This window comes from Papio anubis, chromosome 19, assembly GCF_008728515.1.
Source record: "Papio anubis isolate 15944 chromosome 19, Panubis1.0, whole genome shotgun sequence".
Lineage (NCBI taxonomy): Eukaryota > Metazoa > Chordata > Mammalia > Primates > Cercopithecidae > Papio > Papio anubis.
Genome location: NC_044994.1, coordinates 12,934,134 through 12,957,897, shown reverse-complemented (window position 1 = coordinate 12,957,897; position 23,764 = coordinate 12,934,134). Strand labels below are relative to the sequence as shown.

Here is a 23,764-nt window from a genome sequence, read left to right as displayed (position 1 = left end):
CGGCCTATAGTAGATGCTCAGTAGATACTCGTGGAACTGAATGTGTGGCCACCTGGATTAGCTGTGTATGAATGTCTATGAAAAAGGACTAATATTGGTGCTATATCTTCTTTCTTTCTTTCTTTTTTTTTTTTTTTTTTTGAGACAGAGTTTCACTCTTGTTACCCAGGCTGGAGTGCAATGGTGTGATCTCGGCTCACTGCAACCTCTGCCTCTTGGGCTAAAGCAATTCTCCTGCCTCAGCCTCCTGAGTAGCTGGGATTACAGGCACATGCCACCACGCCCGGCTAATTTTGTATTTTTAGTAGAGATGGGGTTTCTCCATGTTGGTCAGGCTGGTCTCAAACTCCCCACCTCAGGAGATCCGCCTGCCTCGGCCTCCCAAAGTGCTGGGATTACAGGCATGAGCCACTGTGCCCGGCTGGTGCTATATCTTAAAGAACAATTAACTCACAATATAAGATACTTATCTGGGTCAGTTAGTTTAGCATTCGTTGAGTACTTCCTACATGTGAGGCACACTTATTATTTAAATCTTCACAACAACCTTGTGAAGAAGATGCTATTACTATTCCCCTGAGGTTAATCACCTGCCCAGTTAATAAATAGCAGAACCAGGACTGAAACCTAATTGCAGAGCCTGCATTCAGGGCCCTTGTACTCACCACCCCTCACCCTTTCATAGGACATAAGCTGGCAGCTCCCTCTTAAATCCCATCTACGGCTCACCTGTCTCTCTGTCTTTTTCGCAAATGAAGTTATTGACGTCTTCACATTGGAAATCGTTCCACTGCCCAGCATAAATCAAGCCAGCACAGTCTTCTCCTGGCCCGTGGCCATGACCCCAGTTATCCGGCTGTCCAGCTTTCCAATTTCTTTTAGCAAAACAGAAATTGAATGTTATTTGCACAGTAATGCACAGCTTTTCTTTACTCAAGAGCAGCAGAGAAATATAAAAAAACAAAACTGAAGCATGTCATTTATGCTGGAATGAAAATGCAGTTTAAGAAGCAGTACGTGTTCTTATTCAGAGTAAGGAGGAGCTGTTTTGCAGAGTAATGTGTAATGCAGCATCTCCCTGCAGGCCTGTGATCTTTGCTACCATGAACCAAACTCACTACGCTGGTTCATCACAATGCGGAGGGAGTGGATCTTGCTTTGGGACAGTTAGATGAATGATTTTCTAATGTGTGCTGGAATGCTCACTTCTGGGCATGAGTGCATATATGTGTGTGAATATCTATTCATTATGAGGACATGATACACACACACACACACACACACACACACACACACACACACACACGGTCTTGTGAAAACCCAGAGGGACCTTGTACATTTCAATATCTTGCCTCGAACAAGTCCAAGAGCCAGGAAGAGAAAGTGAAAGACTTTTGAAATACATTTACAAGAACCTACAATTACAAATAACTGGTTATGATTATCTGGCTGAGTTGTAGAAGGTTGATCGCTTTAGAAATAAATAGTAATTTAATCTTACTGAAAATGACTCCTACATTTCACTGCCTTTTTTGAGAGAGAGATTCTTAAAAACAAGTTTCTTTAGGATGAGTTCACATGGGGCTTTTAACTTGGATGCTGTGGCTGGGAACAGCACTTTGCCACAGATAACAGTTCTTGATTCTGTTTCCATGAATAAATCAGGTGTGCTTCCAGACTTACCCTTTGAAGGCTCAATCTTGTCTAAGAAGCAGATTCATTCACAGAAGCTTGTAGCTGCTGCCTGAGAGGACAAGCCAGCCTCACGTGGAGGGTCTGGAAGAACATCTGCAGCAGAGGGTGCTTCCCATAAACAATGACTCATTACCGCACTGGCCACAGAGTGTCCTCAGGTCACCCGAGAAGACAGCCTGTATGGCCCTGCATGTCTGGACAATAAGACCCGCAAAACCAGAGGGCAGCGTGAAAGGACGGTTGAAGTCCATGGTCAAAGGATGGGGACAGGGTAGAACTGACTCCCCCACACCAAATGTGTCACATTTTGGGATTTTAAAAAAATGAATATGAAGGCTGGGCGTGGTGGCTCATGCCTGTAATCGCAGCACTTTGGGAGGCTGAGGCAGGTGGATCTCCTGAGGTCAGGAGTTCGAGACCAGCCTGGCCAACATGATGAAACTGCATCTCTACTAAAAATACAAAAGTCAGCTGGGCATGGTGGTGGGCACCTGTAGGCCCAGCTACTTGGGAGGCTGAGGCAGGAGAATCGCTTGAATCCAGGAGGTGGAGGTTTGCAGTGAGCCAAGATCATGCCACTGCACTCCAGCCTGGGTGACAGAGGGAGGCTCCATCTCAAAAAAATATAGATATTAATCGAGTGGCCTCAATCAAATAAACCTAGTGATGAAAGAGAATTCAGAGGAAACCATCGATTGGTGAGAGTAAAAATGGGATGCTACTTAGAAGGGAGAGTTAGAAAATAGTCTCACTCACTCACTCACTCACTCACACCAGGCATCCATAGCCCTCCTGCTATGAGCCAGGTATCATCTGGGTGATGGCAACATAGCAGTGCAGAGAAGAGACAAAGTCCCAACTCTTAGAGCTTACATAACAGACGAGTCACAATGAGTTCAACATTTCAGCCTGTGACAATCTCAGCCCGACACCAGATAGAGATGAAGTTGGAAGGAAAAGTAGTTTACTTTCACATTTGCTTTTTTTGTGTAACTCTTTCCACCTTGTGAGATTCTTTTTTTTTTTTTTTTTTTTTGAGACAGAGTCTCGCTCTGCCGCCCAGGCTGGAGTGCAGTGGCGTGATCTTGGCTCACTGCAAGCTCCGCCTCCCGGGTTCATGCCATTCTCCTGCCTCAGCCTCCCGAGTAGCTGGGACTACAGGCGCCCGCCACCTCGCCCGGCTAGTTTTTTTTTTGTATTTTTTTAGTAGAGACGGGGTTTCACCGTGTCAGCCAGGATGGTCTCGATCTCCTGACCTCGTGATCCGCCCGTCTCGGCCTCCCAAAGTGCTGGGATTACAGGCTTGAGCCACCGCGCCCGGCCGCACCTTGTGAGATTCTTCTGGAGATGTCAGCAATGCCTGAGCAGTTTGATCTTGTGGATGTACATTTTATTCATTTCTGCCAGTAATATGAGGGGGTTTGATTCTACTTTTGTTTATAAAATTTGAGATCTATGACTCCTGAATGTATAATGATAGGATATTTGATATTCTTGATTTCTCAGTTAATTGGGAAATTGTATAACTACGACTTCTTTGGGCTTAGAAGTCCTGCTTAATATTTTCCCTTTGCGTTTCCTTTTAAGTCGTTTTAAGTTAAATAAATAAAAAGGATGTAACAACCAGGCAGAGAAATAACTGAGTGATAAGAAAGGAGATAATCTTTATCACCTTTCTCCATTTGATTTTCCAGGTCACTGGAATTCTTTACATACAGTGCTCAAGGCTTTCCTTAGGACTAAAAGCAGAATGCAGTTCTATGAGCAGAGGTGACTGCAGTAGGCCAGAATGGGTGGAAAGTGGGTAGCCTGAAGGCAGGCTGCAGGGACAATTTATTCTGTGGACTGACCACCCAGAGTCTCAAAGCATCTCTTCAGCAAAGCTAAAATCACATGGAGAGATTTGCGGGAAAACCCCTCAGTCTGCGTGTTTATAATAAAATAGCACATAACATGTCAAATAAGCATAATGTATATATTTTGGAGAAGAATGTCAGCTTAAACAGTGCCTTAACCTCATTCACAGGTAGATTCTGGCAAGATGAATGGCTGAAGTCTGGGGCTCAAAGCCCCGAATTCTACATTATCATACACATGTCACAGAAGTGAGTGGTAGCAGCACATACATGTACTTGGACATCATACTCTGAGTACACCAGGAATCTTGGAAATGCTTGGACTGACTGCTCTAGTGAGCTGGAAACACACACACACACACACATCAAGTATATATATCTAAATATAAGATATTTAGAATAGGATTTAGAGGCTGGACACGGTGGCTTACACCTGTAATCCCAGCACTTTGGGAGGCTGAGGTGGGTGGATCACCTAAAGTCAGGAGTTCAAGACCAGCCTGGCCAACATGGCAAAACCCCATCTCTACTAAAAAAATACAAACATTAGCCAGGCCTGGTGGCAGGCGCCTGGAGTCCCAGCTACTGGGGAGGCTGAGGCATGAGAATTGCTTGAACCCAGGAGGTGGAGGTTGTAGTGAGCCAAGATCACACCACTGCCCTCCAGCCTAGGCGACAGAGCGAGTCTCCATCTCAAAAAAAAAAAAAAAAAAAAAAAAAGGATTTAGAATATAGGACCGTAGAATGAAAGAGCCTGGAAGAGAACCTTTAGCATCCTCTAATTCAGCCTAGTGCAGTGGCTCACACTGTAATCCCAGCACTTCAGGAGGCTGAGGCAGGAGGATCGCTTGAGGCCGGGAGTTCAAGACTAGCCTGGGTAACACAGTGAGAAACCCCCATCTCTATAAAACATTTAAAATAAATTAGCCAGGTATGGCAGCTGATGCCAGAAGTCCCAGCTACTCAGGAGACTAAAATAGGAGGATCACTTGAGCCTGGGAGGTTGAGGCTGCAGTGAGCCATGATTGTGCCACCGCACTCCAGCCTAGGCAACAGAACTAGACCATCTTAAAAAATAAAAAATAAAACACAAAAAACTAAAAGCACAATGTATGATATTATATGAAGCAGTCTGCATAGACAGAAAGGCAGCACATTTTATCTTTGTGATGTGAAGATGAAAGCTGTGACTTGTCATTGTGATAGCACACTCCCACCAAATGATGTCCTGTGGACAGAGGAACTGAAGAGCTTCTAGTGTGTTTGGGAGATTCTCAGGAAGACTGTCACATCTCTGGTGATCCAAGGTAGGCAACTGCAAGCAGGGTAGGCAAAAAAGCTCCCTTAGCATTCTGCTGAGCAGGTGGGCAGTACCCAGGTCCCATATGTGTTCGGCTCCCACAGGTATAGCAGGCAGCCTCCATTAACAATGACAGTCTGCACAGTGACATGCTTATACCTACATTCATTACACCAAGAGTAAAAGGATCAGCCCTTTTTTTTTTTTTTTCTTTTGAGACAGAGTCTTGTTCTGTCTTGGAAAAAAAAAAGAAAGAAAAAAGAAAAAAAGCCAAGGCCAGAATGCAGAGGTGTGATCACAGCTCACTGCAGCCTCAACCTTCCAAGCTCAAGTGATCCTCTCACCTCAGCCTCCTGAATACCTGGGACCACAGATGTACACCAGCACACCCAGCTAATTTTTAAGTTTTTTGTAGAGATGGGGTCTTGCTATGTTGCTCAGGCTGGTCTCGAACTCCTGGGCTCAAGCAATCCTCCTGCCTTGGCCTCCCAAAGGAAAAGATCAACTTTGACATGTTCCTGTTTTATAGATCCTTTCTACTGTTGGTCTTTCTATTTCACTGCTTTCCACTCTTTATTATTTCCTTCCTTTGACTTACTTAGGGATTAATTTGTTCTTCTTTCTCTACCCTGGTAAAGTGGAAGCTTAGATAATTGATTTTCAACCTTTAAACAATGCTTCTAATATATGTATTTTAAAGCTATAACTATACCTTTCTAAATACTATTTTAGCTGCACTCCACATATTTTGATATGTTTTCATCTTCTTTGAAACATTTTCAGATTTCCTTTGTGATTTTTTTTTCTTTGACCCATGGGTTATTAAGAAATGTGTGATTTAAAATAATTGGGATTTCACAGATATTTTTCTATCTATGTCTAACTTAATTATTTTGGTCAGAAAACATACTCTATATAGTTCTAGTTGTTTTTTTTTTTTTTTTTTTTGAGATGGAGTCTCGCTGTCTCACCCAGGCTGGAGTGCAGTGGTGTGATCTCAGCTCACTGCAACCTCTACCTCCGGGTTCAAGCAATTCTCCTGCCTCAGCCTCCTGAGTAGCTGGGATTACACGTACCTGCCACCACACCTGGCTAATGTTTTGTACTTTTAGTAGAGATGGGATTTCACCATGTTGGCCTCACTGGTCTGGAACTCTTGGCCTCAGGTGATCCACCTGCCTCGGCTTCCCAAAGTACTGGAATTACAGGCGTGCGCCACCGTGCCTGGCCTTATAGTTCTGGTTCTTTTAAATTTATTGAGACTTATTTTATGGCCCAGAATATAGTTCATCTTGGTGAATGTACCACACGCACCTGAAAAGAATATGTATTTGCAGATGTTGGGTGAAATGTCCCACAAATATCAAATAAGTCAAGTTAGTTGATTGTGTCTATTATATCCCTATCAATTTGTCCATCAGTAACTGAGAGGGGAATGTTGAAATCTCCTTTGAAGGCCTGTTCTTTGCTGTATCCACAGTTAGGGTTGCTATGTTCTATTGACTGTGACATGGCCCCGGAAACCTGCCTTTTTAAAACATGATCCCAATGACGACTGCTCACTCACACTGCTGCCCCCACACTCCAGAAAAGATCCTGCAGCCCGGCACAGAGGCTGGCTCATGGCAGACGCTTCAAGGTAATTAATCAAATGTTATCATGAGACTATGGGCCAATGGACTCTAATCTCCAGTCACGGACTGGGTGTTGACCAAGAATGAAGTTTTCACAGGACCTGGTGAAAGGAGAAGAATAAGGACGGTGTGGTGTGTGTGTGTGAATGTAAGATGGCCAGCCGTCTCTTCCTGGAAATAATTACAGGTTTACTGTTTTCTTTAATGTTGAGATTTGCCGATTGGTACTTTTTCAAAGCCTTGTCCTTAATCGGCAAATAAAATCCTGCTGATCTGTGTCAGACCTGCCAATCTTTCTTTTGAAATTGTATTGGTGTGTGGATCCAAAGCCCCTGGGGACCCATCCTTGGAACTGTCTTGGGCCATTGCAGCTGGCATCTCACGCCACCCTTTCCCCTCAGCTGGTCCTGTCCTGCTGCAGTGCAGAAGGAGCCATAAGATTCAGCAAGTCAGCTTGAGTGTTTCATAGGAAATAGGCCTGAGCTCAATCTGTGTGTCCCCTAAGCCTCTGGCTTCTGTTCCATGTCACTGTTGCTGTCCATTCCAGCACTCTCTTTCACAACCAGGTCTCAGCATGAAAAAACGAGGTGAGGCCGAGACGCAGAGGATAGAGCCTTTTACCCCTCGTCTATTTTCTCTTTAACAGTAACCACGAAACCCACAAACCGTTTTAAAAGGATGGTATGTGTGCTGGGAGAAAAGAGTAAGGGGAAAGCAGTGGTACTTAATTCTTCTTAGCCTGGGCAAGGGATGGAATGGTGCCAGGCCCATCGACTTCTATTTTTTGGAAGAGTTTAAGAAGGACTGATGCTTTTTGAATGTTTGGTAGAATTTGGCTGTGAAGCCATCTGGTCCTGGGCTTATTTTTTTTGGGAGGTTTCTGATTGCTACTTCAATCTCCTTATTTGTTATTAGGCTGGCCAGGCTATTTCTTCCTTTTTTTTCCTTGTTTTTCTTTAAGAGATGGGGGTCTTGCTCTGTTGCTCAGGCTGGTCTTGAACTCCTGGCCTCAAATGATACTCCCACCTCAGCCTGTGCTTTCTATTTCTTCTGGATCCGGTCTTGGTAGGCTATAGGTTTCTAGGAATTTATCCATTCTTCTAGGTTATCCAATTTTTTGGTGAATAATTGTTCATAATAGTCTCTTGCGATGATCTGTTCCAGAAATCACTGCTGGTGGCAGGGGTAAGGGAGGTGGATGGGCCAACGCTTAGAGGCCACAGATGGAAAGACGAGGCGAGTAAAAGTCAGTCTGATGGCTGGGTGTGGTGGCTCGCGCCTGTAATCCCAGCGCTTTGGGAGGCTGAGGCGGGGGGGGATCACCTGAGGTCAGGAGTTCAAGACCAGCCTGACCAACATGGTGAAACCCCATCTCTACTAAAAATACAAAAAAGTTAGCCGAGCATGGTGGGGGGTGCGTGTAATCCCAGTTACTGAGAGGCTGAGATAGGAGAATCACTTGAACCTAGGAGGCGGAGGTTGCAGTGAGCCGAGATCTCACCACTGCCCTCCAGCCTGGCGACAGAGCAAGACTCCAGCTCCAAAAAAAAAGTGGGTCTGACTGGGAGGAGACGTATTTGGGGCAGTTTATACTCGTGGGAGACCCCTGAGAGCCTAAAGCCCAGTCCCCATTCCCAGGCCATGCAGAGAACGTTTTTCTTGTGTTCTTCACAAACCTGTTGTGGGACTTGAGTAAGACACTGTGTGGACATCCCAATCAGGATACTGTAAAATATATATGTGCTATGTAGTATTTATCAGCAACTGCTAACTAATATGATAATAATTATGATGATAATAGTAATAATAGACCAATACCAGGAGGTACTATTTCTCGAGCACTTCCTACGTGCCAAGCCCTGTACTAAAGGCTTTACATACAGATATCACATTTGATTTTCACAATACTGACATAGGTACTTTTGTAAAATTCATCTTCTAAATGGGGACATGGAGATTCTGCGGGGTTGAGGAACTCGCATGAGGCCCTGCAGTTTTGAGAGTTGCTGGTTCAAGGCCCAGAACCCCGATCTTGCTGACGCTGGAGCATGCACTCCCTCCCTTGACTGCACTGGCTTGCTTTCTAGTGTGTGCAATGTTTATTACTATATGTCAAATTAAATTAGCCTTTGGTTATTGAGACCTCATAACATGCCTGCCTAACTTATTCTTGCTTTTAAAATTTGATCCTGGGGATTTTTATGTGCCTATGTATTCCTTTGGGTGGAAAACGAGAAGCACAGCCTGTGTGGTGGCTGGGGTGCAGAGCTGAGGATTCGGGAGGCTCCAAAACGGCTGTGGTTGGGGACTGGGTGCCCAGTGAGGTGTCTGGTGACGTCATTCTTCTCAGGTCCTGGGTACCAAGCCGGTGCGCTCCATCCAAATCATATCATTCTTGCTGGACCCCAGGGAAGAGGAGAAAAATGTCACATTGGGAGAGCTGGCACAGACAGTCATGTTCCAGCCCAATCCATTCCATATGGGCCAATCCAGTTTTTTTCTTGAGGAAAAGCTTAAGATTGAATTTCTTAGTGAGTCTAACCCAGACCTTTGTGCATTTATGGCAGTGAAAAAAGTGGAGAAGATGATTTTGTTTCCAGCTTCTCCCAACTCTCTTAAAAAAAAAAAAAAAAAAAAAAAAAAAAAAAGGCCCTGGCACTCTTGGCTGTCAAAAAAGCAGAATTTGTCTTTCTAAGAAAATAGTCTCTGTCTCCCATCCCCAGCTCCAACCTTCTACAGCTACCGTTTCAGATGGTGATTCCTGCAACCGTTTTGGGTCTCCTAAAGTGTGTCCCTGATATGTTGGGCACTTTCCTTGGCTCATCAGGCAAATTCTCAAGTGCCAGAGGATGCCAGGGGGCATCCCTTCCTCTCCCCAGGACAGGCGCAGAGAAGCAGACGGGTCTCTGACAGGCCTGCAGCAGACATCCACTTGCCCTTAAGGGAAGTCTAAATCTTCAGAGCAGACCTAAAATCTTCTAATGTTTCAAATCAATATTTGGCCACGTGTTTATTTTTTATAAAGAGATGGCCTGGCTAGTTGCAGTGGCTCATACCTGTGATCCCAGTGCTTTGGGAGGCCAAGGTAGGAGGATCACTTGAGGCTAGGAGTTTGAGACCAACCAGAGCAACATAGTGGACCACGTCTAAACAAAAGCTGAAACCATTAGCCGGGTGTGGTGATGTGCACCTGTGGTCCCAGGGACTTGGGAGTCTGAGGTGGGAGGATCGCTTGAGCTGGGGAGATAAGAGGCTGCAGTGAGCCATGATCGTGCCACTGCCCTTCAGCCTGGGCAACAGAGTGAGACCTTGTCTCTTAAAAACAAACAAAAATAAAAGAGAGATGGCCTTATTCTGATTTCCTCCTTTATCCTCTGATCTTACTCATATGGAGAATTTGAAAGTACGAAAGAGCCTCTTTATCCAAATGCACATGCACACGCACACAGGGACATTTTAAAAACTCGATCTGGCTTCTCCATCACCTCTGACCCTCCTCCTTGCTGCTCGGCTGATACAACCCTAGGCCTCCATGGCCATGAGACTGTCTTAGGCCTGAAACACCCTTGTTTTCTCCTCTCCTGGGACAGCCCCAGAGGCCACACCATGACCTTTGCCCAGTGCTCAGAAAGTGCTTCCAATGCGGTGATGCTCTTGTGCCTGGTGGAGCCTCTGCAGGGTCTGGCCTCTCTGTCTCCAGCAAACTAAAGGTTACTCAGAGGGGTTTTTTTTTTTTTTAAATAAATTCTGCTTCATTTGTTACAGTTCCTTGCAATTTTCACACCTGTTAGAGGCAAAGTCAGAGTACGGAGACGTGAAAATCAAACTGATGCAATACAGTCATTGTTAGAATTAGGGAAGGGGTTAACATCCCCTGGGGTAAGATGAGATCCTGGAGACTTCTGGGTTAGCTGAGAAGGTACCTCAAAGTGATTCTGTTCTTTGTTGCTCCTTTCATAGAACTTAGGTCACATGGGACTTATAGGGAATCTTCAAACCTCTAGGGGATGGTTATCCCACAAATGCAACTTTGTTTATGGTGTATTTTAACTTCCTATGTGTAGGAAAATCACACATTTATAGTTTCTTTTTTTTTTTTTTTTTCTTTTTTGAGATGGAGTCTTGCTCTGTGGCCCAGGCTGGAGTGCGGTGGCACAATCTCGGCTCCCAACAACCTCCGCCTCCTGGATTTAAGCAATTCTTCTGCCTCAGCCTCCTGAATAGCTGGGATTACACGCATGCGCCACCATATCTGGCTAATTTTTGTATTTTTTTTTTTAGTAAAGACGAGGTTTCGCCATGTTGACCAGACTGGTCTTGAACTCCAGACCTCAAGTGATCTGCCCATCTCAGCCTCCCAAAGTGCTGGGATTACAAGCATGAGCCAGGAAAATTACACATCTGTAGTTTCTAATCACACTCTGCCTAGAAGCCCAACTAGGTTGTCAGGGGCATCCACAGTGTGATCCTGAAGGGAGCTCCCCAGTTCTTGGAAACACGCCTGGGGCGAACGCTGATCATGCTTGAGGTTGCCTGGGCTTCATCATGCTTTCCCATAGCGTTTAAAGAAAATGCCTCGACCAGAAGTATTACGCTGTGTGGTTTTATGAGCTTCATGATTTTTTCCTTAGAAATGAAAAAAAATTCACTCCATGAAAAGAAGAAAGGAAAGCCTTATTTGACAGCGTATCAACTGTCAACCACGATTTCTCCAGGGGAAATACGCAACTAGTACCAGGAGCCCCAGTTTGGGAGGAGCGTCTAGGACATGAGGTCATTAAGGAAGAAACTGTTGGGAGTCAGGCAAGAAGCGACAATGGAACAGTGAGAGCCTGACCACCAATCTGGAAGCTTCTGAGTACTTACTTGTAGTCTGGAGATGTCCCATCCAGCCACTTCCATTCATTTTCATGCTCTGCGTCTGTGAGGCCGATCCAGTGGCTCGCTCTCCCTACCATCTGTTTTTTTATCCATTGCTGAAAAACAAACCAGGGATGGTGCGTGACTATTTTTCAGAACAATGTCTCAGGCCTTCTGCTTTTATTTAACATTTAGAAAAAAGGACAATTTAAAAGAGGATATTTGTTAGAACGTGTAGCCTGCTTTTGCTTTCTGCTTTTTTCTTGCTAGTTGCTCTGTTTTGCACTGTTTGGGGGGCTTTGACTTTTTCTTCTTACAAGTCTACAACTGATGTTAAAGTGAGGCTCTTCCTCTAAATCATGCAGACAACTCAGTGAATGTCCATTGGTTCCACCTCCTCCTACCACCCACCCCTTTCTCCCATGTCCTAATCATAGGAATAGTCATGATATTATTGGGCACTTCCTCTGGGCTGGGCCCCATGTGCAGTGTGTTGCACGCAGTGTGTCTTCAAGCTTTTATAACCACCCCTTGAACAAGCATGAGAAGCAGCTGAGCTGGGCTTGGGCCCGGTCTGTGTATTCTAAAGCCCAGGTGCTTGGTCACTGTCTGCCGTGTGCTCATTCCAGTCAGTTACTACAGGAAACATCTGTTTACAGGATTGTGTCTGCTGGAGATAACTTAGGGAAAAGGGAGGAGGCTGCTGGAATGGTGTGGTATCAAAGAAAGCGCTGCATTGTTGCTAGATGGGCCGCAGTTTTGGTCTCAGTCTGCATAACCCTTGCTGGGCCTCAGTTTTCCTATCTGTCAAATGAGGACAATAATAATACCTACGTTCCAGGGTTGTTGTGAGGTTTAAGGGAGAAGATGCCTCGCACAGTGCCTGGCATACAGAAGGGGTCTAATGAGTGGACACTAGCATCACCATGTGTGGGCCCTGCCTCCTCAGCCTTCTTTGCTCTTCCTGACTCCTCTGGGGCCATGCGTGGTCCCTTGCACCCCACTCCATCCCTACAGTGTTCATGCCTCTGTCTCTGCCCCCACAGGTGCCTGGTGGCAGCCCTCAAGCTTCTCTGCATTATAATTATTTCAACAGCCACCAGAAGGAGCCACACATCTCCAGGCTTGATAAGTAATAACTTCCAGGAAGAATCATGAAGATACAATTCCAATGCCATGAATGCTTCTAGCCACTGGATGAAATCCAAATCTCTGTAATGTTGCCTCCCATGTTTACGTGACTAGGAATTCGTGATATCTCCAAATCCCCAACTAGCCTGCAATTTCCAGATGTAAACTATCCTTAAATTATAGTTTCCCCGACCAAGTATGTGGCAGGCATACCTGTTCCTCCCTAGTGTTTATGAAAACGAGATGGGAAGACTTGTCTTCACAGAAAAGCTTTGCTTCCTCAAAAATTTCTTTCTCAATCGAAAAATAGTAGCATTTGTCTGTGAAGTTCTTCCAGTGAGGCGGGCAGCCTAGGAATGCAAAAGTGGAAAACATTGATTAAAAAATCACAGAAAGCACTCTGCTTTTCTTCAGTTGTGTTTCAGAGGCCAAAACTGTGGTCCTGCTGGGAGCAGCCTGAGCGTCCCTGCACGAGGCCCACAGCTGATGTTCACGGACGTGCTCGCAGCAAGCATGAGCCCAGAGTGGACTGCAGAGCACAAGCCAAAACCACATGATCTGGAAAAGATCTTTGACTGGGTCTTTGTTCTTCTGTGTCTGGATCCGTCTTCACAATGACAGAAATAACAGAAGCAACAACAAGAAGCAGGGCAGGCACAGATGTTCAGCGTCAGTCTGGAATCATATGGAACCTATGAACAGTTGGATGTGAGAACCCAGCACCAAAACTGGGCTCATGGATCAACAAAGATAACCCAGGCCTCACCAACCAAAATCAAGTAGAATAGGGGTTGGGTTGAAGGAGAGAAAAATAGGCTTGGTTGCTAACCAAACATTTGAGTTTTGTCAAATGTTTAATTATCAAAAGACTAGAAGGCACCATAACATCTAACACCTCAAAAAGAAATTAACTGTAGTCATCAATAGCTGAGGGTTCCATCCGCATGTTGATGGAGCTAACTGAGGGGGCCCATCTATCCCCAGAGTGAGGATGTAAAACGAGGCAAGAGTGGTCAGGGTGGCCAGCCGCAGGCTTCCCTGAAGGAAATGTTTTGCTTTGTGTTTGTCTTCTGAGGGCTGCCCCCTATAAATAAACAAGTGCAAGAGCCGGTGCCATGGCTCACACCTGGAATCCCAGCACGTTGCAAGACTGAGGCAGGAGGGTTGCCAGAGACCAGGAGTTCAAGACCAGCCCGGGCAATATAACAAGACCCTGTCTCTACAAAAAATGAAAATAAAAAATTAGCCAGGTGTGGTGGCACACCCCTGTGGTCCCAGCTATGCAGGAGTCTGAGTGGGAAGATCGCCTAAGCCCAGGTCAAAGCTGCAGTGAGCTATGTTTGCATCACTTCACTCCGTCATTCCGGCCTGGGTGACAGAGCGACGCCCTGTTCCATTCATACATACATACATACTACATAAAACAATTTGTGCTAGAGAATCTGATGGTGTTTACAGAGAAACACATGACTGGTGTGGAGACCTGTTTTGGCAGCAGGGCTCCTGTGCCAGCCCCTAAGATGCCTTTGCTGTTAAATAATATGGAGCGGGGGACAAGACGTGGTGACTCACACCTGTAATCCCAGCACTTTGGGAGACTAAGGCAGGCGGATGGCTTGAGGCCAGGAGTTTGAGACCAGCCTGGCCAACATGGCGAAACCCCCTCTCTACTAAAAATACAAAAATTAGCTGGCCGTGGTGGCACACGCTTGTAGTCCCAGCTACTTGGGAGGCTGAGGCAGGAGAATTGCTTGAACCTGGGAGGTGGAGGTTGCAGTGAGCCGAGATCACGCCATGGCACTCCAGCCTGGGTGACAGAGTGAGACCCTGTCTCAAACAAAAACAAAAACAAATAACATGGGTGGGGCCACACACTAGGGGCTGGCTCAGTCTCAAGCACATGCACTGCCCTGTCCCCCTGGCTGGAGGGAGGACTCGGACTTACCATTGTCCTCTGGTGCCGGGGTTGGTTCATTCTGCAGGGCCAGGGGCACCACTGCTCCTGATGGGCCGGGAGGGCCGGGGGGGCCCTTGGGGCCTGGCATGCCTGGTACCCCAGGCAAGCCTGGCAGTCCCCGAGGTCCAGGAACCCCAGGCTCCCCCACAGTGCCCTGCAGTCCCTGGAAGCCAGGAGGGCCCTGGGGGCCAGGGAGTCCTTCTTTGCCTGGAGGGCCTGGGGGGCCTGGGTCCCCACTGGGGCCCTGAGGGCCGGGCTTCCCGGGGGAACCACGGGAACCTTTGGGGCCCTGGGAGCCCTTAGATCCTTTGCCGCCACGCTCTCCGGGGGGACCTGCGGGTCCAACTGGGCCTCTCTCACCCGCAGGGCCAGGCGGTCCAGGCTCCCCCTTCTCTCCTTTCTGTCCCTTGTTGCCAGTTGGACCAGGGGGTCCCTGGGATCCTCTGTCACCTTTTGGACCCCTGGGGCCCGGTGGACCTAAAACATAAAAAAAAAAAAAGTGTCAACATGAAATCCACTGTGAATGACAGTTATGAATGATTTTTCTTCTTATAAAATCTCCAAACTAAAAAAACCTAGCATACAAAATATACACATTAGGGAAAGATTATTTGTTTATCATACGACTGTTGACTGTTACGGGCTAAATTATGTCCTCCTCCAAATTCTTATGTTGAAGTCCTAACCCCCAGCACCTCAGGATGCGACTTACTTAGAGGCACGGCCTTCACAGAGGTCATCGAGTTAAAACGAGGTGACATGGGTGACCCTAACCCAATAGGACTGGTGTCCTCAAAGAAGAGGGGATTAGGTCACAGACCCACAGAGGAAAGATCGCCTGAGGACACAGGGAGAAGACGGACACAGGGAGAAGACGGACACCTGCAAACCAAGGAGGGAGGCCTCGGAGGAAACAACACGGCTGACGCTTTGATCTCGGACTCGCGGCCTCTGGAACCGTAAGGAAAGAAATGTCTGCTGTTCAAGCCTCCCAGTCTGTGAACTTTGGTACGGCAGCCTGAGCAAGCCAGTGTACTGTGTGTTCTTCAGTAAGCTCACCCTTCCTCTTCAAGCTTTGAGAATGTATTGTAACGGTGCACAGCTTTTTAGTGCCCCACTGATGTCCTTCATGGTGACACTGACAGCCAGGGGCTTATTCTTCACAGTGACTCACACGATTAAACTGGGTTCTCTTAGTCACCTGGGCCTATGCTATCATCAGCAGGAAAGTTGTGCAGACCAGGATCAGGATTTGCTCTTACTTATTTCCTGTTTTCCTTAATTTGATAAATATTTATTAAAGACCTATTATATGACAAGCACCGTGTTAAGGTATTGTGGGATAAAGAACTGAAGGAGACCAAAACATGCCATCAGGTGTTGACAGGCATTGATGTATTAATTCTCTCCCTATAACCAAGCCTGTAAGTTCCCTATAACCTTCCTCTCTGTTGCACCCCAGCTGGCATGCCTGTGCTGTCCACCAAAGCTGTGGGGATGCTGGTGTCCTTAGGGCTGAGCCTCACTCACCCGTGGGCCAACTCAGAGGGACGGGAGGTCTCTGTGGGAAAGCCTGGTGGGGCTTTGCTGCTCATTGTGGACAGGTGTCCAAACTCTCTGGGTTGCTTTGTAAGTCTAATAATATATATAAGGAAGGTAGGCTAGAGAAAAAATTATGTGGACCATCAAATTGGGAAGAAAAGCAAATACTGCTATCCCCATCATCCCATAAACAGGCCCACATAACACAGGATTGTTTTTCTTTCTTTAATTTCTCCGAGGTAACAGGAAATTTCACACAAATAATCCCCTACCAGGAACTGTATAGTGAGACAATTTTCAAGGTACTTTCACATACATTATGCCACCTGATCTTGCCTGTGATGTGGAATTCTCACTGCACAGACGAGGACATGTAGGGCCAGAGATGCCAAACTATTTGTTCGAGGATACTTAGCTACTAGGAACAGATACCAAGGAGAGTAAGACATGGTCAATCACAGTCTAATAGTGGAGCTGGGGCATGAACTCAGGTCTTCTGATGTTGAAACGAATGAATCTGAGAGTTTCTGAAATCTCACAATTCTGCATGAATAATAAAAGGCCACACTTATTCTCTCTCTTTTTTTTAGTGACAGAGTCTCACTCTATTTTTTTAGAGACAGTCTCACTCTGTCACCCAGGCTGGAGCACAGTGGCATGATCATAGCTCACTGCAACTTTGCACTCTTGGGCTGAAGCAATCCTCCAACCTCAGCTTCCTCCCATGTAGCTGAGACTACAGGCTTGTACCACATTGCCTGCTTTTTAAAAAATTTTTAATTTTTTTGTAGAGATGGGGGTCTCACTGTGTTGCCCAGGCTGACCTCAAATTCCTGGCCTCAAGCGATCCTCCCCCATCGGACTCTCAAAGTGCTGGGATTACAGGTGTGAGACACTATGCCTGGCCTTACTTTTTCTACAGAAGCAGAAAGCCTGTAAAGTTAGAAGGATAGAAGTGCTGGAGCAATGGAGGATGGGTGGCAGATCTACCCTAAGTTCCTTTATCCCTCCTGCTCCTTGTCCTCCCTCTCCCATTGGTCTGAGGACAGAATCATGAAGCAATCCTTCCCACCTCTCTAGGGGGATCTCCCTGTCTCCTTCCCCACCCTAGGTCTTGATGGATGTCTACTGTACCCTAACATCCACGGCTCCCAGTCAAGCCAATCCATCTGTGTTCTCTCTTAGCAGAAGCTTAGGCTCTGGACTTAGTTTGCTTATGGAAGGCTACCCATATGTCGCTCACAGATTTATTAGCAGGACCCTCTTCCAGTGGTAAGAGAGTTTATGCTAATGGCAAGGACTGGCCTCAATGCATTCTTTCTAGCGTTATCTGCTCCATAAATGGGAGACTTTAGAAGACTTAGGGATGAAGTCACTTCTACCTAGACCCATGTCACTGACCTCTGCCCACAGCTCCTGTTGACTCCTACTTGTCTTCAGCAACCCTGGGCTCTGGGCCTTTATATGCACCTGCTAGTTGAAGGGTCCATTTTCTCTGGTTCTGCCAGCACCTCTAACCTGCGTGTCCACAGCTGAACTTCTTGTCTCTTTGCTGTGCATGTTCTCCTTCCATCATCCCTTCTCCCACCACATTGCCACAACCCTCTTTTCCTCGCCCTGACCCTGGTCATGACCCTGGTGTAGGCTCTCTTCTTCCCACCTCTCTCTGTCTTTTTTGGAAGGTGTTCACGGTAACTTCTTAATTGATCTTCCTACCTGTGATTCCTCTCCATTCATTCCACTCTGCCTCTGGTCTTCCTTAAGCCCTACTCTGATCTTCACTTGCTCAAGAATATGCGGCCCCACCTGATCAGTCTGGCATGAAGGCTCCTCCCTGCCTAGTCTCGCCTGTGTTTATTCTATCCTCCCCTGTACTTTCTGCACATCTCTTCTCTGACAATTTCCTCTGCCCATGTCCTTCGGTAATATTCCTGGCATCCTCCCAGGCCACTTCAGATGGAAGTTTTCTCTTCTCTAATCTTATAGTTCTTATTTGTTCTACTCAAGACCCTTCTCCACGTCTAGCCCCTTGTAGGGTCTGGCCCACAGTCACTATTAAGCAAGTGTTTATCAAATACATGCACATCATGGTTAAAAAGTCCAGCACTCTAATGCTCACATTTTGTGCCCCAGGTGAGATCAGAAGGGATAGGTTTTTGGGGAAGGGTGACCTGCCTGGTGCCCCGCATCTTATAATAATCTCTGTATCAGGTGGGCTGTGGCTGCCACTATGAAATAATCATAAGGAGATCCATCTTTCCTTGCTACTGACCCTCATGAATTAATCCAGTGGGTCTCCACATCCACAGTTGGACTTTTGTTCTGCCTAACCTGGTCAGGCTCACCTACATAGCCTATCCCATTTAGTAAAGATAGGGAAGGCAGACTTTTTGCTGCCAGATCTATCTCCTTTAAAAAAGTAACTTAAAGCCTCTGTGTAGCTGGGAAATAGCATCTCAGAGATGAATAGTGGTGAAAGTGCCACGTATGTTCCCCCACAACGGACGTAGCATTATGGATAGTTCTAGGGAAAACATACTGACAATTTAGGCCAAAACAAAACAAAAAATTCTAGTATATGTGGAGTAACTGCAAAATTAAACTTTTTTCTCAACTATTTCTGTTTTACTTATGTTCTGTGTTTAACTTTAGGAAATCCAAATAATGAAGATGGCATATTGGGAAATTCAAGTGTTTTAAGAAATAATCTTTAGCTTTATTCTCTTAATTTTTTTTTTTTTTGGCTGATAATTTGTGTTTCTCCATCACTTACATCTGGGGCTAGTGCTATCCTTGCAAGTTACAAGAAACGAGTTTACCTGTGACCATGAAAGAGGAACTGATCACAGGCTCGTGTCTGCTGGTGGGGGGAGCTGTATTTCTTCAGAACGCCTTCTTCTAGCTTCTGACAGAGTTCCAAAGATACAACGCTCCCTCCCTCTCCTGACATGAATCTGAGGCCTCCCTCACCTGGGGTGAAGCTTTTCATTCATCCTATTTCTTTCTGGGGTAGGGTAGTTTATGGTGTTCCGCTATTTTCCTCTGGACTGGAAGTGGCTGTTGAATCTCCCCACCCACTCAATGTGTAAGTTGTGGCTTATGTGAAGAACAACATCAAATGTGGATCCCACAGGTAGCACAAGATTCCAGCAGGTGCTAATCTCCAGATCTTGTGAAGGAAGGGAATAAACACTGGGGGGAAATGCACATTTTTGCCGTTAATGAAGATCTACAGTTCTACTTGTGATTGATTTCCCAGCTGGATTAGTATAAAACCCAAATTTCCCCATCTGAAGTACTACATCCATCTTAAATAGGTTACCTGTCTTTCTCTTAATCAGATAAGGCTTAATATTCCTGACTGTGGCTAAACTGGCAAGCACACTGTGATTGGTGTCATCCACTACAGTTGCCCCAGCCTTCCAAAAGCCACAAAGGAGCTGGCACTCTCTGCCCTCAGATGCTGGGTTAGGTCAAAACATATTTTATATGTCTTACAGATCAGGAGATTCACATAATCTACTTTGGTTCATTAAGACAGGTTAGAAATTTCCTGGATTTTTTTTTTCTTTTAAAAAAATCATTGAGAAAAAGAGCTAAAGCCATTTAAAAAGTCAACACTGGATCCTCATAAAAAGTAGATTATTCATGCCAGGGCTTGTTTTCCTCTAGGACCCGGGATGCTGGCACTGCTGATTAGCATCTGGATGATCTCAGGCTTTGAGGTCTCACTTGAATCTTTTATTGGGCAGCTGTCAAGGTGAAAATAAAATGAAATAGTGAAATAAAATAGAAGCTGCCCTTAGTGCCTGAAAGCAAAAAAAAAAAAAAAAAAGAAAGAAAGAAAGAAAGAACAGAGTATTTATGAGCTTGTGCAGCAACAGCTTGAATTCAGGGTTGAGAAAACCACAACGCTGCGTGGAAACACGTGATGTCCTACGTGGAAGGACATTTGAGGTTTGCTTTCAAACTGAGTGAAATTTTAACTCAATGTCAAGGCCAAGTACGGGTGGCTCACTGGCTCAGGTTTCTGAAATGCCAGGATGCCCATGTGGCTGGTAAAGCCGTCACAAGCTCCAGAGATGCCTGAATATGACCAATACCAGAGCTCCAAGCAGCCCGGCGTCTGTGCTGTCAGTGACACCTCTACCCCACCGTCCCCAGGCCCCACGGTTTTGGGAGCCTTGAAAATCTGTATTTTCTAAACAAGCAGTTCAAAGAGGATGGAAGACTTTAAATCATTGTGCTGTTTGTGCTCTGACAAATCAAACTATAGGCCTGAGAAGTGCCCAGTCCAGTTTCCTACACAAGAGAAGTTTCAAATGTGTTTTCCAACAAAACTGCTGGTGCTTAACAAAAGGAAGAGAAACTGCTTTAATTCTTATTGCCATCCAAAATCTTAGAGACTCAGTGTTAAGACCCACTGGTGGTAAGATTGGAAGATAGGCAAGGTAGAGGAAAAACAGCAATACGATCCGATGTTTTTCTTCTCATTTAAAAATCTACTTTGAATGCACTTAAATGAATCAAATATTTATTAAATGCCTACCATAGGAAAAAATCATTGTGCTTCACTGAGGTGAAATGGAATGTACAGATTAAAAACAAATACAACTGGGCTTCTGGAAAGCCTTGGAAGTGCCTTGTCCACAGAGGAGGGTGTATTTAACCACTGTTTCTTGCCAACTGTCTCCGGGATCTCCAGCCACGCCGTCTTGTTTGGGGAAGTGCAGCACAAGGGAGTGGTTGGTAATGGGAGGAACCGAGGCCCCTGCCTGACCCACACTGTGCTGTCCCCTGTCCCGTCAGCCTTCATGTGCACCTTTCAAGGTTCAGCTCAAATGTCAATCCCTATTGAAACTCTAACCAACTGCTCTGCTGTCAATAAACTCTCTGTCATTTCCACCTCTCCAAACATGTTATCTATTCATGGTGGAAGCATGAGTTTGCAACTAGACAGACCTGAGTTTGGCGCTGTCTGCCATTTACTAGCTGTTTGGCCTTGGATAAGTTACCCAGGCTCTCTGAGTCTCAGTTCCCTCCCCTGCAAATGGGGAATGTCAATAACTCCCCCCTTAAAGAGTTGTAACAATGAAAGCTGATAATTTATCCAAGGGCTTAGCAGCGTGATTGGCATAGCACAGACACCCCAGAAATGTGGCCTGAGAAAATGAATGAAAGCTAGCTAGATGTCAGCATCCCTGGGGTCTGATTCATCTCTAGGGCTGGGCACTAGAAACCCAGCAGTAAGTACTTTTAGACTCAAATCATCCTTAACCCTGCATGTGTGATTTTACTCTTTGTGCATATGAAGCTGTTTTGTTTTCCACTGATGTACTGGCTACAGGTGCAGCAGAAGGGAAAGCTTTGAAGGAAGTGACCTTATTTACATTTGGATGTTATGCTGACCCCACTCTAGACCCTGCACTAAGTACTTTCTTTATATTACTTCTTTGGGTCCTCATAACTCTAAAAGGTACACACAGATGAGCACACAGAGGCACTGAGAGGATGAGGAGCTTGCTACATGAATCCAGCCCTGTCTGATTCCAGAGCTCTTGTTCTCACTCATTAAATCTGATGCCTCTCGAAAGAGCAGAGAGGGAAAATGTCTGGTTGTACGGGAAGGATGCAACTGACCTTTCCTTAGTTTGCAGAGAAACAGCCCAGGAGGTGGAGTGATCTTTGCACCTAGAAGCATGTGTGAGAAGTCCTCTATGTACATAATTAGAATAAAAATCTTTATATTATTTGTATCAAAAAATAAGGCTTTTTTTTTTTTTTTTGAGATGGAGTTTCGCTCTTTTTGCCCAGGATAGAGTGCAATGGTGCGATCTCAGCTCACTACAACCTCTGCCTCCCGGGTTCAAGCGATTCTGCTGCCTCAGGGTCCTGTGTAGCTGGGATTACAGGCATGTGCTACCACACCCGGCTAATTTTGTCTTTTTAATAGAGACGGGGTTTCTCCATGTTGGTCAGGCTGGTTGTGAACTCCCCAAAAATAAGGTTTTCTTAACAAGGCTTCTCGGCTGATGGATGTAGAGATAACGTGAACATCTATCTCTACACTATCATCTGCCTTCAGCACAGTCAGTCAGCTTCAGCTCCCACTTCTTAATGCGGCAAATGTCTATGTGGCTGAACTGGACAGTGAGCACTGGGGTTCATTAAGTGCGAGTCAATAGGAATTTTCTGGAAAGCATCAGACTATTTTGAATCTTGCAGACGCCAGCCTCACATAAGCCAATGTTAATCCATCCTGCTTTATCCATCTACCCCTCATCCTCAGGGATGAGATCTGCATGTACAGAAAGGGAAAGGTGCTAGAGAGAAAAGGTGTGGAAGAAAACACTTGCATTCAGAAATGGAGTTCGTTCTTCCCCTCAGTCTCTCGTTCCCTTGGAATACCTGCTGGGTATTGCTGGTCTGGAGGCAGTGGAAGAGAGTGAATAGAAAGGGACCAGCTTGGTTGGCCTGGGAAGCTTCTCAGATCAACTCACAGAAAGTGCAGTGAACAACAAGACCAGGGATAAATGTGATAGTGTCTCTGAAGCACCCTGGAGCCTGGTTTCAGAATTGAGACTTTTTTTTTAATCACATATGCTTTTCCATGAGTCAGAAACCTCATTCTATTATAATAGACATCCTCCTCTTGACATGTCTACATGGGCCTCTCCTTTTCTGCAGCTCCCCAGTCTGGATCACCATCCACCTCATTGCTCATGCTAAAGACTTAGGAAACATCCTGTTCCTCTCTTTCACTCACTCCCCACAGCCAATCCATCAGCAGGTCCTGCCCGCCAGTCTCGTCCAGACACTCACACCAACCCCCTACTGTGTGTTCAATTTCTGTCCACATCACCCCCAATCCCTACGACACACAGGTGGGTCCTGGGCACAAACATGGACAAGCAGGAGTTGGTGTGGGCTCTGAATACTCACAGCACCTTGAGGCCATAGACTCCTCACCTCAGCAGAGGCTTGGCTGGGGAAGGCCGGCCGGGACCTCCCAAAGCTGGGGTCCCTGTTGTCAGGGCAAGGAAAGGGAAGCCCTTGATTCTATCTCCAACTCTCCTCCTGAATGAGGGTACCCACTTCTCCCTTCTCCACTGCCAGCATTCTAGGCCAACAGCTGGTCCATGCTCTTACTGACCCCTCCCTGCTCTCTATCATCTCAACACCTTGCTTAAAACCTCCCCCTCACACTTAGAATAAAATCCCAACTCCCTGACCTTCTAGGCTCCCTCTGGGGTGACCAGGTACAGTGGGGAGGGGCACACACTTTCGGTGACTATCCTGGGAGTTAACGGCATGGGGTTTGGCACCAGACAGCCGGCCTCTGTTCATTCCTGAGACAGAGCAACTTTAAATAAGTACAGATGGCTGTCTTGTTCTCCACTGAGCAGTCTCTCCTAGGGGTGAAAGCTCCCAGGTCCTCAACCCTTCCTCACAGCACATGGTTTCTAGCTGCTATCATTCTGGTGCTGCTTTTCTGAGCATGCTGATCTGGGAATGTCTCTTTTGAAAGGGGCTCCTCAAAGTAAACATTATGTTCCAGAGGTGGTCTTGGCATACTGAACAGAGTCAGATATTACTTCCCTTCTTATTAACACAGTCAAAGATCACATTACCTTCCCTGGAAGACACATTTAACTGCTTCCAGTCAACTAAAATCCCCATGCTTCATGCACACTTCCTTCCAGCCACGACTTCCCATCAACATTTATCTGTTTTGTCTCATCCATTTATGAGCAGGATTTTACATGTATTCCTATCTACTTCATTTGAT

The 23,764-nt window shown here is 45.9% G+C and overlaps 1 protein-coding gene across 1 annotated transcript in view; it reads right to left on the bottom strand.

Annotated features, from left to right (window-relative positions):
• The window catches only part of COLEC12 (collectin subfamily member 12), a 183,703-nt gene that overhangs the window by 1,592 nt on the left and 158,347 nt on the right, over window positions 1-23,764 (bottom strand). The window contains exons 6-9 of the mRNA XM_009192494.4: window positions 14,422-14,910; window positions 12,690-12,826; window positions 11,352-11,461; window positions 730-875 (exon numbers count right to left, since the gene is read on the bottom strand). Of these exons, the coding sequence (XP_009190758.2) occupies window positions 730-875; window positions 11,352-11,461; window positions 12,690-12,826; window positions 14,422-14,910 (882 nt within the window). The remainder of the gene's footprint in view (window positions 1-729; window positions 876-11,351; window positions 11,462-12,689; window positions 12,827-14,421; window positions 14,911-23,764) is intronic.